This window comes from Plecotus auritus, assembly GCF_963455305.1.
Source record: "Plecotus auritus genome assembly, chromosome: 4".
In the NCBI taxonomy this organism is placed as follows: Eukaryota; Metazoa; Chordata; class Mammalia; order Chiroptera; family Vespertilionidae; genus Plecotus; species Plecotus auritus.
In genome coordinates this window covers 31,981,322-31,999,962 of record NC_137775.1, presented here as the reverse complement: position 1 = coordinate 31,999,962, position 18,641 = coordinate 31,981,322, and the positions used below count along the sequence as shown (strand labels likewise).

The following is an 18,641-nucleotide window of genomic DNA, read 5'->3' as shown; positions in this document are numbered from 1 at the left end:
CCACTTTGTTATAGAAACTAATACTTTTTGAAAAGAAATTTCCAAGTTCTGAAAATTCATAATCACAAAAAATCTAAATGTTTTTCATGTGAAGTTTCTAAGAACAGAAGAAAGGGGAGTAAATATTTATTGGATCCTACAAACCATAAAAAAACCACACCGATAAATGAATATCAGATCAAAATTTATATTCCCTTTATTTTAAAGGAGAATAATGCCAGATCTAATACTGTCAACAGTGCACTTTCAAACAACTGAACCGGGCTTAGTGATATTTACATAGTAATTATCATGAAATATGACTTTAATTATAAGTATACATAGGGAAAGCAAATTTAATTAAGATAACTTTTATTTTTATTATCATCTGTTCACTTAAATTTTGTTAAGAGTTCTACTTGTTTCTCTTCACTTGTCAAAAATAAGATGATCATGGCCAGAAAATATCTGTCCAGGATTCTTAATATGAAGCTCATTTTAAACTTGTTCCTGGGAAGAGGCCTCTCAGGTAAGTAGAGTTGATGCACATGCGTGACAGCCTGTAAAGAGGAGCGCACATGTTCAACAAGATCCATCATGCCCAACTTTCCTCTTTTGAGATGGGTAGCTATATTGCTATGCCAACATTAAGGAAAAACTACACACAAAACAGAAAAGGTTAACATTAACATTAGAAATGTTGACATATTTCTAAATGTTCATAAATATTCACATTTTTGATGTCATAGTCAGAAATAAAAAGGAGCGTCAGAATGTGGAAATGGGTCGGAGAAAAGTCACAATCTAAAACCCAAGAACAAATAAATTAGCACAGAAGAGATGTAAAAGGCCACTGAAAAGGATCTTTGTAACTGTGTTTTTGATGAGGCAAATGGGCCACTAGCTATAAGCAGGAAGGCCAGAGTGTTGTTTGAATCTAAGGAAGGGATATTTTCAGGAAGGCCTCACGAGGGAGGTGCCACCAGCATAAAAACACCTGCCCCGTCACTCAGCTACTAAGTGGCAGAGCTGAGGTTTGAAGGCAGGTCTCTCTGGCCTATGGGCCTGTTATTTTCCAAATACGAAGATGCCCTTCATTTAATTATTTGTCTAACTATGTCTATAACAGTTCTAGTTCATCTTGATAATATATATATCATACATTGATATATATATATGTACATATATATATTTAAGTATTGGAAGTATACAGAAATAGAAAAGGCTTGGGCTTTAGAGTCAGAAAACTCTGTGATCTAATTCTAACGCCGCAATTATTGTCACTGCAGCCTTTGACTAGATTTATAACCTATCTCAGCATTAATTTTTTCATCTGAAAAATGGAAATCATGATGCCTACATCATTATGGGATGATTATTCTCAGAATTAAATGAAATACAACTTGTAGTTGGTTCTCACTCCGTCAAGGCACCTCACCTCTTGATCCTATTATCAGCTTTTCATTACACACAAGTCCACTATGTTATTAACACCATCAGTCTAGCCTGGACATGTAGAGTAAGGGTTAAAAAAATGGGAACTGTTATTACTAGCCAATCATATAAAGTAAATCTCCAATAAAATGATCATTCCCATTACTAAAAACACTATTGGTATAAGAACGTCATACGTACATCTGTACTTTTCTTCTAAGAGACCTTTAGAGAGAGACATCAATCCAATCTTCAGACTCTGCACTCTAATTTTTCCAGTCCGACCCCTGAAATTATAAGAATCTCAATGTTTTACATGAATTTAAAACAGTATGTGAAATATTTCTGAATATCTATTTTCTTGAGGGTAAACCATTACAAAATAATTGCATCTTAAAGCTCTGACTTTTCTATTCACATTTAACAATTAATGTTAAACCTACACTATAATTTCATTACATATTTTAATAGTATGTTCGACCTGGTCTCAAAGAATATATAGCCTGAAGTCACATTACACACAATATATAAACTAGGAAGAACAAATTAAGGCAAAATTAAAACTTTAATTATAAAGCTGAAAATATATAATTTTTATAAATGCTATGAGTTAAAATCTATTTATTAATAACCATAAATGCAAGATTCAAAATAGATACATATATGCATGTGAGTTAATTCAGCAAGATATATCTAAGATCAAATGTAGGAAAAATAACTGAAAAATTAGCTATATACTGAGGGCTTCTCACTGCTGAATACTTAAATATGTATTGCCTAATTGATGTGGGTCTTTGTTAATGCAGTTTTTGTGTTACTATTGCAATTACACTAGCCGTTGGTCTTAAACAGATAGGTGTGGAATCTCTATTTGGGGAAGTATTAAGCTATAATTAAATTCAAAATGTATTAATTAATCAACATGAGAAAATAGCTTTACACTATACCAATGAGAGACCATTTCAATTTTACTTATAAGCAGACTAAAAGAAAAAGTTTATTTTATTTTAAAGCAGAAAGTTGTTTTATTCCATCATTTATCAAAGAATTACTGAGCTGTTTACCAAATGTTAGTTGCTATACTAGATCCTAGAGATGGGGAAAGAAAATGCAGAAACTATAAAAATTAGCAATGTGATGATCCTTTCTATGGAATAGAACATAGTCAAGAAAAAAGTCTTTATTGCTATCTTTATATTTCATATTCAGAATCAGTTTTCAGTTAAATTGTTGCTGTTAATTTTTTTAAAATACGTTTTCAATTTACAAATAAAGCATTTAAAACCTGTAAATAAATTTTTACATAATTATATAAATACATAAAATTTAGTAATTCATGCTATTCAAAAACAAGCAAATATTTGTATTGTGGAACTTTAATTTTAGGTAGTCTTATTGTCAAACTGTATTTAAGTCTTGATCTTATTGATATTTTTACTATTAATATTAATTGATATCTTCCATTCACAAATTGTAAATACTCTGGTAAATTTTTGTATACATATCATGACATAAAATAAAATTTAAAAAAAATGCTTAGGTACTGCTATAATGTACTTTCAAAACCATCCCTCAATAGCCTAGAGTCTGTATCTATATTATATCATATCCAACAAATTTCTTGAACCTTCACTACGCATGTATACAACATTCAGAATTGCCCTATGAAACAAGTAATAGATTTAAAAATAAATGTAATTATTATAAGCAGAATTTATAAGTTAATATATTACTTATATACAGTATATATTAACTTATACAGTTTCTTTCAATTATCTTAAACGGAGCTATGCTAGAAATTTTGCTTCTACTTCATATTTTTTAGGCATTTCTAATTATCATATGAAAATAGACAATGTCTCTTTTCTGTCCTCCAGAAATCAGGAAATTTTATTCTTTGGACATAATCAGACAGTACATTTTCAGAAGATAACAAAGGGCTGTGTGGAAGACTAGTACATGAATTTGCCTAAGGACAAAGCAATCCCTTCTGGGGGAAAAAAGATCAAAATGATAGGCATTACAGGATGACCTCCAGTCTGTGGTGTCAACAGAAGAAAAGAAAATCATCAGGAAGACTATTGAAAACGTCAGTCATCCATTCATCACACCATCAACAGTTATGAAGGCTTACGATGATCCCAGCATTGTTCTATATACCATAGGGACCACTACAAAAGTACAAGACACAGTTCCTACCCATGATATGCTCACACACTGTGGAAGTGAAACAAGAAAAAAACTAGAGAATCAAGAAAATACAAAACCAACCTTTATGTATGGAAATAATAATATAAGTTAATTGTGGCTGACTAATTAATGATTGGTGATTAGTCTAAATAGTCCTTAGCATAACAACATTTGATTAAAAAAATATAAGTTGGACACTGGAGCATGACATGGCTCACCTGTCCAAACTAGGAGGAAGTATCACAAGAAGAGCTTAGGAAGGGAATAAATAGAGGGAGGCATGTGAGTACCAGTGACAAGACTCATTCAGGTGTCAAGAACTTGCATCAAGGCTAAATTGTTGATAAAGTTGTCCAGATGATATGGGGCCAGATGACGAAGGACTTTGATGTTAAAAAAAGGTATCTGGATTTGAGAGGCAATAGCGAGCTAGGAAAATTTATTATTGTGTGACACAACCTAATGCTTAAGTATTTGGTTTCCTGATAGTTCTCATAATTAACTCCTGACGTTAGTTTAACTGGGAAGATATGCACCCTACAATTTATATCTATCTTGGAAAAGTAGAAAAAAATAACCTCACACTGCAGCAAGTGAGGTTAATATTTTCCACAGAGACAAAAGCATTTGAACCAAGTCTTCTAACTATTACTTTAAATAATAATTTAAACAATTTTGATTTCCATTAAATGTAGAAGGAAGATTTTGAAATTAAGACTTTTTACCCTGGGAAGATAAAGACTGAGTGAGGCTGTAAACTCTTATAAATGGAATCAATTTCATTTCTATTATTTATGAAGAACTTTCTACATATTAGTTTATTTGGCCTTAATAGTCACTTATGTGTGGTGATCCAAGCAGATGTTTTATTGCAATTTTTCAGCTGAGAAATTAAGATGTCAAAAGTGAAGTGGTTACCAAATCACACAGCAACCAGAATAAAATATTTGCATTCTTATTATCCACAACAGAAGAAAACAGATTTTTAAAACAAAATTTAGAATATTAGGAGAAGGGAGGTACATGTTAAAACTTCAAAGAAACAGTAAACGTAGAATAATTTATAAAGTACTATTTTTTCTTAGATATGGCAATATGGTAAGAATAATCAAGCAATATTAAAAAATGAGTATTAGTGCCATACCTACCATTAATATGCAATAGGTGGCCAAGGATAAATTGTCTTGTCTCACTAGGTCAGTTTCTTAATCAGTAAAACAAGGAGGGCAAAAAGGTAGGTCCTCATAGTCCTACTTCTAGAATTCTATGATCTGCTGTCTGATTATCTGTTGTCTATATTTCAAGAGCTGGTTGAATATACTTCAAAAGCTGCAAATGCCAGTTCTGTCTGCATCATACTATACAAAGTAAGGCAGTCAAAACATATGGTTAATGAATGAATGTCAGACAGCTGAATGAATGAAAGGGTTAGATCATGGCACCATTTCCAAGGTCCAGAGACTTCTTAGGGTCCATCATTTTCTGGTGCCATTGGAAGGAGTAGATAGTTGCTATCAGATTCTCAAAGGGAACTAATGGTTTGAAAAGAGTTAAACACTCTTTTTAAATACATGAATAAGTCATAGTTATTAGAGAGATTTGGGCAATCAACTCTGGCCAGCTGACACTATTGTCATATAAGAGACCATGTTTTTTTCCTAAGGTTAATTCACGATATTTCTCCAAGATAGAAAAACTAAACAGACTAGACATCGTTCTGACCCACCATGGTCTTTGCTATATTTCTTTGACATGAAAGGGAGGTATATCTTAAAAGCTTTTTTTTTCCCCTTTATAATGGAAAATTTCAAGATACTGTCTTTCTAAATAAGAAACAGTATCTTAGTAGAGCAGTTCTCATGTGTTCACATTTGATAGTGGGAAACAGAAATATACAAACAGATAACTTCCTAGAATGACATTTCACATACTGCTTCCTTCCCAACTAAATGACAGTATTCTCTTTGGGCTGTTCAGTGTAAACAGCATGTATCTGTGTCATAGGCTGAATTATATCTCCCTAAAATCCATACGTTGAAGTCCTAATTCCCAGTACCTCAGAATGTAACTGTATTAGGAGATAGGATCTCTAAAGAGGTAATTAAGTTAGAATGAGGCTATTAGGTTGGACCATAATGCAATATGTGTCCTTATAAGAACAGGAGATTAGGACACAGACACACACATAAAAAAGACCATGTGAAGACGCAGGGAGAAGACAGCCATCTATAAGACGAGAGGCCGCAGAAGAAACCAACCCTGCTGACATGTTGTTCTTATACTCTAGTCTCCAGAACTGTGGGAAGATAAATTTCTGTTGTTTAATCTACTCTGTGATACTTTGTTATGGCAGCCAGAGCAAACTAATACAGTGTGTTAGAGCCACAGTCATTGCCAAGGGTGTTCATTCTTTAAATATGGTTCAAGATGTGCACCTCTACCATACTCCACAGGGCTTCATGAAGTTCCTAAATATGCTATGCATTTAGCCTTTTTCCTGGGATGTAAATTAACTTAAGGCTTTGTAGTTAAAACACCTAATTGACCAGCTATTTTGGTGAATTTACTATAGAAAATGTCTCTTTTGGAGGTTTAAAAAATTGAAAATCTACTTAATAGTTCATAATTGCTAACAGTTTTATTTTACCATAGCAGGATAGAGTTGCATTAAAATAAAATGTATTAAAATATGTCAGACAAGGATATAGTAAATCCCACATTCATTATGGTAATTGAGATTCATGCTATCACTTCTCAATGAATTTCTTAAGAACGCTCAAGCACACAAAGGCTATTGGATTATTTTAAAAACTTTATGATATTTGTGAATATTGAAAAAGAAAAGATGTTTCTACTCCAAAGTATAAGCAAACTTTAATTAATCATCTCTAGAGCTATTGTCATCATCACTTACTTATACAGAATCAGCTGCTAAGTGTGTGTACTTATGAACTATCATCTATCTTCTTTTTCTCTAAACCTAATGAAAGGCTGATAAACACAAATCTTCATATAGCTAATTAATGGAAAGAGAACTTTCAGGGTGTGAGAGAAAAACAACAGCCCTCATATTCTTATTTCATCTTCGCATATTTTAACCCCCTACCAGAAGAATGAATAATTCCTCCTAATAGTTCAGAAATGTCAGCACACAGCAGGTCTTTCTAGAATTCTTTTACAAATGCACTGTCACATTCAAAAACTCAAGTTAATGGAAACTAAGTTATTGGGGAAGTTGAGAGTGCTCTTTATGTAACAATGAGTACCTAATGAAATTACAGATATTAGTGCCCTGCAGCATAACTTACTTAAAACACCATATCCATACATAACCGCCTTTGCAATAAGTAAAGCTAATACCAAAAGAGACGTAAAATGATTTTAAAATGCCATTTGAGTTGCTCTTAAGTTGTCACACAAAAATCACAGATTATTATGAGCCAGTAAATTATTTTAGTTCATAAAAATAACTACAAAATATTGTCTTTAAAAGATACTATAAGAAATTCCAGAAGGAGAAGGAAACTGAATGTACTTAAGTTAGGTTTCCTCTAGCATGGTGACAAAACAAAAAACAAAAGACCCTACAAATTTGACAGCGTTTGTAATTAAAGCAAAATCTTAAAATAATGGATGGACATTCCTTTTTGTTTTATTGTTGGTTAATGGCTCAATTTTTGGAAAGTCATTCATTTGCAATAATTAACATAAATATTTCCACTGGATAAAGTACTTTGAAAGCACTTTTAAGATTTTCACTTTGAAGATGTATGTATTTTGTATTATTAACATATGTCATTCAAGAATTGTACTTTAATGGGAAAAAATAAAAACTTACGTGTCATATACATTGAGCAACCAGTTGAGACACATATCCACACAGAGCGGAACATTGACCAGATCTTTATGCAGCTGTTCAAGGCCATCGTAAGTTGTTGTCAGACAGTTGATGACATCTGGAACACTAAGGAGCTGGTCATTTTGGTTCAGCTTGTGCTGTGTGAAAACTTCATTTGTTGTATTCAACTCTAAGAGATCCACTAATTGGGTGAGAGAAAGGAGTATGTACAGTCATTACATTATATAACAACATTGGAACAAAAACATTTCTAGTCTTAAGTATTTGTCTTGTTCTTTAAGAATCTATCCTTTTTAGCTATTTTCAGTTTTTAAAGTAATAAATATCATTTCCATTCTTACATTTTAACCTCTTCTTCTATCTCCATTTGCATTATTTTGAATCTGAGCTGTCACTTTTCAATATGATCCCATTTTTCACTCTTTGGAATATCATTTTTTCCTGCTTTCTTTTTCTGGCTATTTTTTTCTCCAAGCTCTTTCTACTCTTAAATATACAAAGGCATAAATCTCTAAATCTACTCCAAATGGTAGGAAGTCCCACATGTTACATTGCTTTCTTTCTCTTAATTTCAGAGAACAGCCTGCTTACCCCCACTCCCATTTCATCTTTTAGGCCACTGTCAAACTAATAATTCCTAAACAATTTCTCAACATGTACATCATAAGGTACAAAGTTGATTAAAGATGGTCAGTTAAAAAAAAGAATACTTCAAACAATAAAAAATAAATAAATAAATTAATTAATTAATTAAAAAGAAAAAAAAAGACAAACAAGCTTTGCACTATGCATAACAGCATGAACATTCCTCACAATAATAAGAATAGAACTGCCATGTGATCCAGCAGTTCCTCTTCTAAGTACTTATCCAAAGAATATAAAAAACCCTAATCCAGATATATGTACCTCTGTGTTTATTACAGCATTAATCACTATTGCCAAGATATCGAAACAACCTATATGATAACCAACAGATGAATGAATAAAGAAGATCTGGTTTATATATACACGTATAAAATGAAATACTACTCAACCATAAAAAAGATGAAACATTGCCATTTTGACAGAAATGAATCATGAGATTATTATGCTAATTGAAATAAGTTAAAAGGAAAAGGATGAAAACCATATGATTTCACTCATACATGGAATATACAACAAAAAAGAAACAAATGAATAAACAAAAACAAAGGCATAGATGCTGACAACAGATTGGTGGTTACAAGAGGAAAGGTGGAGTGGGGTAGGGCAATAGGGGTAAAGGATGTCAAATATACATTGATGGATGGTAAAGAGACTTTTGGTGGTGAACATACTATAGTGTATACAGATATCAAATTATAATGCTGTATACCTGAAACTTATATAATGTTATATACATGCCACCTCAAGAAAAAGTTAAACAAACAAATGTGTGCTGTAGAAAACTAATAGTCCTCCACTGCCTACTGAATGAAGCCTTATCTACAGGGTTCTCACAATCTGGTCCTAACTTCGTTTGCTTCCCATGATGCTTTGACATACAGGAAACTTGTAGCCAGTAAGGATTAGTGGAGGTTCACAGTAAAGGCTCCCATCCTTACTCTTCATGTATAAAACATCTTTATGGGCATGGCAGGTGTTAGAGCACAGAGTGGCAAAGAGGATAAGGAGAGCCCCTGTTCTCAGACTGAGAAGGAGGACAAGCAGACTGATAACCTGACTAAAAGGAGTAGTGAAAGTACCCCAAGAGAAGAACACATCAATTTCTATGAGAGCTACTCCTGCTCAGGGAGTGGAAGGACAACTGGAAAAGGCCCCTTGGGAAAGTGGGTATGAAATGGGCCTTAAAAAATAAAGAAGATAGCCCTGGCCAAGTAGTTCAGTTGGTTAGAGCATTGTCCATACACCAAAAGGCTGTGGATTTGATTCCAGGTCAAGGAACATACCTAGGTTGCATTTAGATCCCTAGCCAGGTAAGTTTAGGAGGCAAGTGATTGATGTTTCTCTCTCACATGGATGTTTCTCTCTCCCCACCCCCCCACCCCCATTTTCTCCCTCCTTTCCATTCTTTCTATGATGGATTAATATATCCTTTAGTGAGGATTAAAAAAAGAAAAGAGAAGATACAAGAGATCCATGTAAAACAAGGAAAGAAATCCAAGAGGATAGAACTGCTTGAGGAAAGATAAGAATTAACAGAATTCCAAGGGGCTCTCTAGAATGACCAACAGCACTGTGGATGAATGGTGTGGGGCTTATGTATGAGTGGTATGTGGTTACCATCAGGCAGACAAATAGAGTTCAAGAAACCGGGCACACATTGCCCAAGGGGAGGCCCTCAAAAGATAGCAGTAAGATTTTAGACAAAAGAAAAAGAATCTTAGATAATCTTTATTTTTTTTACAGATATCCCCTTCTAGCCCACACCTGCCCTCTGCCTCAAACCTTCACCATACTATTGTCTGTGTCCAAGGGCTAAGCATATATGTATACAAGTTCTTTGGTTAATCTCTTCCCCCCACATCCACCCACCTGCCTTCCCTCTGAGATTCATCAGTCTGTTCTAATCTTTCTTTTAAATCAATGTTGAGTCATTGATTAACTGAAAATAGGGAAGCATAGATTATCAAACCACCATATAATTTAGCCTATCTAATAAAGAGGGAATATGTTAATTGACCATCACACCCTCACAAAGATGGCGGCGCCCACAGCCAATAAGGAGGGAATATGCTAATTGACTGCCACACCCTCAAAGATGGTGGCGCCCACAGCCACAAGATGGCGGTGCCCAGTCCCCTCAGTCCCACCGGGGTGGTAGGTGCGCAGCACGGCCAGGCCCACCCCCAGGCAGGTCTGGCCGCTCCACGCAACTGCCTCTGAAGTCCCCTAGTCCTCTCAGTCCCCCAGCTGCCCAGGGCTGGCCCAAGGCGCAGGCAAGCCTTAGATGGCAGCTGCCTAGTTGCCCAGGGCCAGCCTGAGGCACAGGCAAGCCTCAAATGGTGGCTGTCCAGCCGCCCAGGGCCACCCGAGGCTCAGGTAACCAGGGCTGGCTGGGGCTTACGCTGCCAGCAGTGGCAGCAGCAGGGGTGTGATGGGGGCGTCGCCTTCCCCTGATCGCCAGGTCGCCTCCCACCCCTGAGGGCTCCTGGACTGTGAGAGGGGGCAGGCTGGGCTGAGGGACCCCCACCCCTGTCCAGCGCATGAATTTTCATGCACCAGGCCTCTAGTATATCTATTAAGTGTGGAGATGATTCTTCTAATTCTAAACAAATGGGTTTTGAAAATTACAGAAATTTAAGGTCTGCTCATGGAAATTACTGCTTTACAAATATCTCCACATTTAACTTTTAAGATGAAAAGAAATCAGCTCAGGGGAGCTTTTATTTTTTTTTAAAATATATTTTATTGATTTTTTTTACAGAGAGGAAGGGAGAGGGATAGAGAGTTAGAAATACCAATGAGAGAGAAACATTAATCAGCTGCTTCCTGCACACTCCCCACTGGGGATATGCCCGCAACCAAGGTACATGCCCTTGACCGGAATCGAACCTGGGACCTTTCCGTCCATAGGCCAATGCTCTATCCACTGAGCCAAACTGGTTAGGGCAGGGGAACTTTTAAAAATAATGTAACCAATTAATTCTTCTTTGTCAGATGCAAAAATGTCCTCTCAAAACATATAGTGATATTTTGGACAGTTAATTAAAATGAACAGCTTCCTTTGTATTTAACCTATTTTTTTTCACATCAGATGGGTAATGGGCCAAGGTTGTAACAAGTTTTGAGGGAGGCACAGCTCACACTAATTTTGAATTTTTAAAGACATGAATAAAATGTGTTCACTCTAGCTGCTTAAAAACCATGGAACAATTTATTTTTTCAAGTTATCTACAATGGAGAAAAACTACTTTAAAATTATACAGATTAAAATGGTTTCTAAAACAACACAACAGGAATTAAAGTAAAATTATTTCTAAAAACAGCTCATATTTTAAAAAGAGAAAAATATAAAACACAACTGTGGATAATAAGTTAATCCATTTCCTTCAGATGCCAAATATATAATTGGCAAAATTTCAGCTAATATATAAAATAACTGTGTAAAGTTCCCATGGGTTAGAGATGGTGAAAAAAAAAAAAACCCAACTGGCATGGCTCAGTGTTTGAGTATCAACCTATGAGCCAGGAGGTCATGGTTCTACTCCTGGTCAGGGCACATGCTTGGGTTGCAGGCTCGATCCCCAGTGTGAGGCATGCAGGAGGTAGCTGACCAATGATTCTCTCTTATTATTGATGTTTCTATCTCTCTCTTCCTCTCCCTTCCTCTCTGAAATCAATAGAAATGTATTAAAAATACACACACACACACAAATAAACACACACACACACACACACACACACACACACACACAAAAGAACTGAGAACCATCCAAAATTTTCATTGTAGCGTTTTCTTAGTTTTATTCATGATAAACTCCAGGAGGGCAGGAGCAAAATTCAAGTTCACTTTTCATGGTGTATGATAAAAGGAAGGGATTAGTAATGATAGTAGGAGCTACAGAACTACAATTCCACATAGATACAAAGAAGCATATGGAAATACTGCCAAAATGCTCCAAGTTTCTGAATTTCAGCACTAATTGTGCCAGCAACACAGCAGTGCTATTGTATCCCCCCACATGGTATAAAGTGACAACAGACCCAATTCCAAAAAGACCTTTCCCTGGATGAGGCTGTCCTTACATTTCATCCAGAAAAGTCCCCTTTGTAATACACATTGTAAGTATGACAGTAATTTGCCACACCCCACAGACTATGATGTCTTCAATTTTTAGTGATTTACTCTGACACCTTGTCTTAGTGCCTAAGCAAGGCATACATCTTCCTGAAGTGTGTCACATTTAGGTACCTTTAAAAATTGACTACATTAAAATAACAGAAAATTATGATCTTCCCTTTTCAAAGGAAGAGAAATAACAGCTCAGTCATGTGGCAAATGAAACAAACAGAAGAATCATTTTCTAAGCAGTTATTTTCTTTAATCCTGCATATGAGGCACAGGCAATCAAATGAAAATGGATCATCATTCTCCTCTGTAAAAACACTCACTGTAGATGGTACCTGACCTGGGCTTCTGTGAATCCTCCTGTTCTTGAACTGTTTGGCCATTCTTGATGAGCACCTTTCCCATCTCCTCTTCCCCAGACACCAAAGACATACAGGTGAAGCTCAAGGTCTCCTATCTATAAAGCCTCACTCACTTTCATCACTTCAATGATTTCTTCTCTCTGGATGACTCCAGATTGTTTTCTCCTGCCTGAACACCTGATCTGCAGTCCCGCTGCTCTGTTCCCAACTAGAGCAATACTCTTCTCTTTCAGGAACCTTCACCTTAACATGTTCCAAATAAAGGTCTTGCCTTCTTGTTATGCTGAAATCCAGGAACAGTGTTACTACCTTCCATTGACCATCAGTCTGCAAATCCTGAGCCATCCTAACACTCTTCTTCTTTTACCCTCTGCAATTTATCAGCCACCAGTTTCCCCCAGTCATCAGTCCTTTCTCCTCTTCACAAATCTATACCCTCATCTCTCTGCCTACTACCAGCAGCCAGCTCAGCCTCCACCATCTGTCACCTGCACTATTTTCTCGTCCTCTGTCCTTTGATCTGCCTTAGATATTGTCTGCATTCAGCCACAACTGGCCTTCTCTCCTAAATTCCACAAACAGAAAATGCTTCCATAGCACTTCACTAGACACACACACACACACACACACACACACACACACACACACACACAAAATCCAAACATTAAATACAACATTAGGAAAGCTTGAGGAACACCACCCCCGCCCCCCCCCCCCAAAAAAAAAGGACCTAAAAAATCAGAAAAGTTTTTATAAAAAAAAAAATGACCTTCGAACTGGACTTAACCTGATCTGAAGGGCATTTCTGAATACTGGATTCATATCTTGCAAGCTATTCCATTTAGACTGCGTTACTAGCCTGAATTCCACCCAGGCCTTTGTGTCATGCATATAATTCCCTCCCTTCTTACCCTTGATCAGAGCTGCCCCACCTAAATCCTGTGTGGCTTCCAGGCCTGGCTAATTTGCTTCCTATTCAAGGAAGCTTACTTTGTTCATCACAATGAAGGGGATCTCTCCCTCCTCTGACTGCACTTCCCTCTGGATTCTCTGTTTACTGCCTATCACATAAAGCTTTTGTAAAAATAGAAACACAAAAGAATACATATAATATATGTATAGTCTAAAGAAAAATAATAAACACCCACTAATCCATCACACAGCTAAAGAAATAGATTGATATTAAAATCTTGGGAATGCCTTGGAAAACCTCAATCAATCCCCTCAGAATCACAGAAGAACTAATCTTTTTAGTTCACTTTCAGTTATTGGATGTATATATGTGTCCCTGAATAATATAGCATTTAGTTGTGCATTCACCTTTATAGTTTTATGAGTCAACCATGCTGATGTTGATGACACGTTCATTTATTTTTGCTACTGTATCATATCACTTTTATCAATATGCCAAAATTAAACACATTTTACTATACAAAAGTGCAGCTATAAACCTTCTTATACCTATTTTCTTGCGCACTCCTATAACTTTCAAACTCAAATAATTTACCCAATATGTCTTCGTAGACTGCGCCGTGCCAGAAGCTGTATGTGGCCCCGAAGTGGAGGAGAAAAGAGATTCCTCCTTCACATGAAAGCTTAGTTCATTTGGAGAGACAAGTGGTTAATAAACAGAATACCATACATTATGGCAGGCGCCACATAAGAACTGCATCCATGAGCTGAAATGTCAGGGGTGGTCCACTTGAAGTAGCCCAGAAAGCCGCACTAAAGCCAGGAGACAGTGAGACTAGGACCCAGAGGAAGAGAACGTACCAGCCAGGGTAAGAGGATAAGCTCAAGGAGCCAAGGCAGGGACTCTTCGGCTCGAGAACGGAAGCCAGAGCTGAACAGTTCATCTGTCCATGAGCCCTGATAAGAGCCCATAGTGAGCACGGAGGACCGGGAAGATGGAGATAAGCCAAGACAAACGCCATTTCACTAGAGGGCAGCAGGAATCTGTTGTAAGTAGGAGAGCTGTGTGCATGTATAACATGCTCTTTCCAAGTTTAAGTTCCTTGAGTGTGGGAACCAAGTCTCTTTATCTCCTGCACAGTCTTGGAGCCCAATAAATGAGTAACAATGACAGAGATGATGATGTGCCCTCTACATTAGGACATCATGGTGGGTGGAGATTTACACAAAATGAATGGCAACCCCTGACCTAAAGCCGTGCTCAGTGAAGCCGGGGCAATCATCTTGACATTATCCGTCACACAGAGGCACACACAGGGCACTTATGTGAGACACAGCCGTTAGAGGCCATCGTAAAGTGTTGGAAAAATGGGCGGCAGGTGGAATTAGCTGGTGAATGTTTCTAAAAGGAGTAAATTTTTAACAGCATTTGGGAGGAACAAAGGGTTACAGACCATTGCTGAGGAAGGTCAGGGAACTGCAAGTAGACAGAAAGGATAGGAGAGGAAGGAGCAGATTAATCATGAACAGGTGAGCTTGACAATGGAGCAAAGGCACCAGGCTAGAGAGCAGGGGGCAGAGCCAGGGAAGTAGCGGCCAGGTGGCTCTCAGAACATCACCTCAGATATTTACAAGCCAGCACTTTTTTAAGTGTTACTAAATGCCATTGTTTAGTTTATAAGTGGGAGGCATCACTCTGCTGATCCTCTCAGGTTTGAAGAAATGAGGTGAAATGGGGAACATTTTTCTTTGGAAGGAAAAAAACAACAACAGAAAAAAAAACAGCAGAAAGAAACACCAAATGCATTAATGTCTACCCCTCTCCCCCCGCACCCCACCGCCAAGAAGTATTAGTGAAAATGGGGCCGTGTTCATAATTAACATGTACGAGGCAGTCTTCTGTCAGTGGGGACTCGGCGGCTGAGTCATTTGTCCTCATTTTATAGCTCATCAGGCCTGAAAGACCTTTCAGGTCTGGCAGCTGGATGCTGGACATGCAGCTGAGCCTCTTTCAAAACTGCTGCCACCAAGGACTCACTGAGCTCAGAACATCCCTGTTGTGAGTTCCTAATTCACTTCCCACTTTCTTCTGGCTCAGCATAGAGACCACTGGCCAGAGTGCTGGCTTTTTCTTTTGACTGGTAATTTTGCAACCCTTGTTGCCATCACTACAACCTGCCAGTTATGTAGACTTCTCTCCCACACATAGCTTCTTACTTTAAAGGTTTACATTGCTGTCTTTTCTCTGAATGATTCTACACTGTCTTTCCTCAACTCCTTTCATGTAATCAGCTTAAATGCATTTCGAATTTCTCCTGAATTTTAAGGAGCAGATTTTTAACCTTAACATATCATTTTTCTAAGCATTATTTTCAAAGCTTCATTGAACTGTCTAGACATACTAGTATAACAACTGTGAGCAAACGGCAGCAAACAAGAATTGTTGAAATTATTTAAATTACCCTCTTAAAAGTATGGGCAAATGCCACTTTCCACATTAACTAGCTGATAAGACCTAAATGTTCTTTGAATAGACTCAATCATTAAAACTACAAGCACAAATTGAATCTGGACAGCTTAAAGCTATACTCTATAAAAGCATTATAATGCATATGTCTACTTAAACTTCAGTTATTTGGCAGGGGGTGTGTGTGGGGGGGAATAGCCCTTTAGTAAAATGATTACCACAGAAAGGAAAAGTTCATATTGATAATTCTAAATGTCTCAAGACATATTTATTAAATGAACACAGAGCCTTTTATCTAATTTTCTAAAGTGACAGTTCAAATTTGGATTAGAAATGCGATTTTTAAGTGTTTATTGTATGATTGTACTGAATGAAACTGGTTCAAACCCTACATTTCCAAATAGATACAAAGTACTAAAAAGGCAATGATCTACTATATATGCACTTTGATTTATTGTTTTAATCCTTTTAAATTGGGTGGCAGCATACTTTATAGAAAAATATTTTTATGTTACTGCTGTATTTTGGTTAATTTTGTCCTCCCACTGGGAATAGCATATGTTCATTTGTTTTACGGCTGCATGATGCTGACGGCAAATAACAGAGCATTATAGAATCACAGCCAACGCACACCAAAAATCAGATTAACTCTGCAAATACATCCCCCTCTTCATTTATCTTTGTCTTTAAAAAAAGGCAACTCAAAGAACGGAGTAATTAACTTTGGTAGGATAACTCACAGCACAGTGCTTTCTGTAGTCTTCGAATTTTGATGGCCGTGCGGTAGGCAGAGAAACGCACGTTATTCAGGTCAGCTGTAATGGAAAAGGGAACACATTCAAAAGCATGCTGATTGCTTAACTTATATCCCATGGCAAGAAGGTATTTGTTTACTTCAGATGCGTATTCGCATTAAAAATTCTTCTCCTAAAATCCACAGCATTTATTTAAGGAAAAAATTAAATGTTCATTGGCACCGTAGTGAGATATATTCAAAAGCATTGCTACACAGAAACTTCCAGGAGAGGAAAAGGAAGGAAATGAAGAAAAGGAAACACACCTGGTCTGTGAACTTTCAACGGCTTCATAACTACATGCCACTGTGGGTAGAGGGTCCTTCCTCTGTACAGCTAGGCGGGACCCTCCTCCAGGGCCATGTTCCACAAGGACAGTCAGTTTTCTGTCACCTCACTACTCAGAGAGCTAGTTATATTTCTACAGTCCTCCATTCTGATCTATGTGCTGCTTCTGCTCTTCATAGATCTGGACCAAATCACCTTACAGTCACTATTCCAACATTTGGAAAGAGCAAATATTGCAATTTCTTTCTCTGTCCCCTAAAGACAGAGTACCAGTATTTGAGACTAGTGGAGTTAGAAGAAAACTCAGCAATCATCAAAATTTGCCCTCTCCTTTGCTCACTAAACCAACCAGTGGCTTTTCTCTCACTTGTTCAACTTTGAAGCCTCCCTCACCCACCCAAATGGAAGTTCACATACGAGCCCGAAATTTAAAGAGACTAAAAGTGTGCTTCCCACTTGTTGAAATGGGAGTGGGCATGAGAGCCTTAGGGTGCTATCCCTCTCTCTGCAGCAGCACATTTGCTCCTTAAAGAAAAAACTCTTTCAAAATCACACACACACACACACACACACACACACACACACACACCATAAAGTCATATTCTACTGGAAATCTACAAGAGCAGAATTGTCATCTCATGAGTTTTCTTGGATTTTTTTAATTAAAAATGCATTTAGCTCTTCAGCTATACTTAGAAGAAATAAAATTCAGCTAGCTAATTTAATAAGATCTATTAAATAAAGAGTGAGCTATAAGGCAGATTTAAAAGCAGTTGGATTAGAGGTTGCTGTATTGTAATTGTTTTTGCTTTCACACAAAATTGAAGATTAAGATGGCCCAATATGAGGGAGGTAAAAACTTCCTATAATATTCCCCTTTTAAAATCATGGTTTCTGGGCCATGCTTTTCATTCTTTAAACTTTACATTCTCTTAAGAAGAAAGGTAAAACCTGTTTGCTACATTGACCTTAACAATTCAACCGCTTTTATATGTCACCGTCACGATGCTTTAAACATAACATGCTATGTAAAAAGAATCTGGTGATTAGTTTTCATCCAAGAATATGCCCTTTTCACTTTCATCACTATTAAATAAAACAATACTCACCAAGGGATTGAAAGAGTTCGGTCATTTTAGGATGATCCCAACAGGTTGTCTGTGTTTGATGGCTGGGGGAAAAAAATGCAATAAATGTAAATAAAAGAACATGTAAGTAATATATGTTCCACAGAAAGTACACAAACTGAATTTTTATTCAAATTTTTATATCCCCATGATGGATCACTCAGAAACCTGGTGCCCAATTACTTAATATTTGAACAACAATAATACATTTGTATTTGAACAACTGTATTGTGCCAATGTAGCTGAAATTTTTTGCTTTATCTATTTCAAAAAGAATTACCACTAAAAATTAAAACTTAGACGTAAAGTATGACTGTCATTGATCCTGGGGCCTCAGGCTTGATGACACCAGGTCAATAGAGTTTCCAGGGTAATTCTACTCCTGTTAGGCAGATGTATATTCTCCTTCAGAACAAAGCCTCCAAGAGCAGCAGTGCTGTCAAAGTCGCTAAACTTTT

General features: G+C 36.8%; 1 protein-coding gene across 5 annotated transcripts in view; it reads right to left on the bottom strand.

Moving 5' to 3' along the window:
- UTRN (utrophin) overlaps nucleotides 1-18,641 on the bottom strand; it is a 479,531-nt gene that overhangs the window by 49,608 nt on the left and 411,282 nt on the right. For all 5 annotated transcript variants that reach the window (XM_080663479.1, XM_080663480.1, XM_080663478.1 and 2 more), the window contains 4 exons: nucleotides 18,166-18,227; nucleotides 16,715-16,789; nucleotides 7,442-7,643; nucleotides 1,615-1,700 (listed from right to left, as the gene is read on the bottom strand). In XM_080663479.1, coding sequence (XP_080519605.1) covers nucleotides 1,615-1,700; nucleotides 7,442-7,643; nucleotides 16,715-16,789; nucleotides 18,166-18,227 — 425 coding nt within the window. The remainder of the gene's footprint in view (nucleotides 1-1,614; nucleotides 1,701-7,441; nucleotides 7,644-16,714; nucleotides 16,790-18,165; nucleotides 18,228-18,641) is intronic.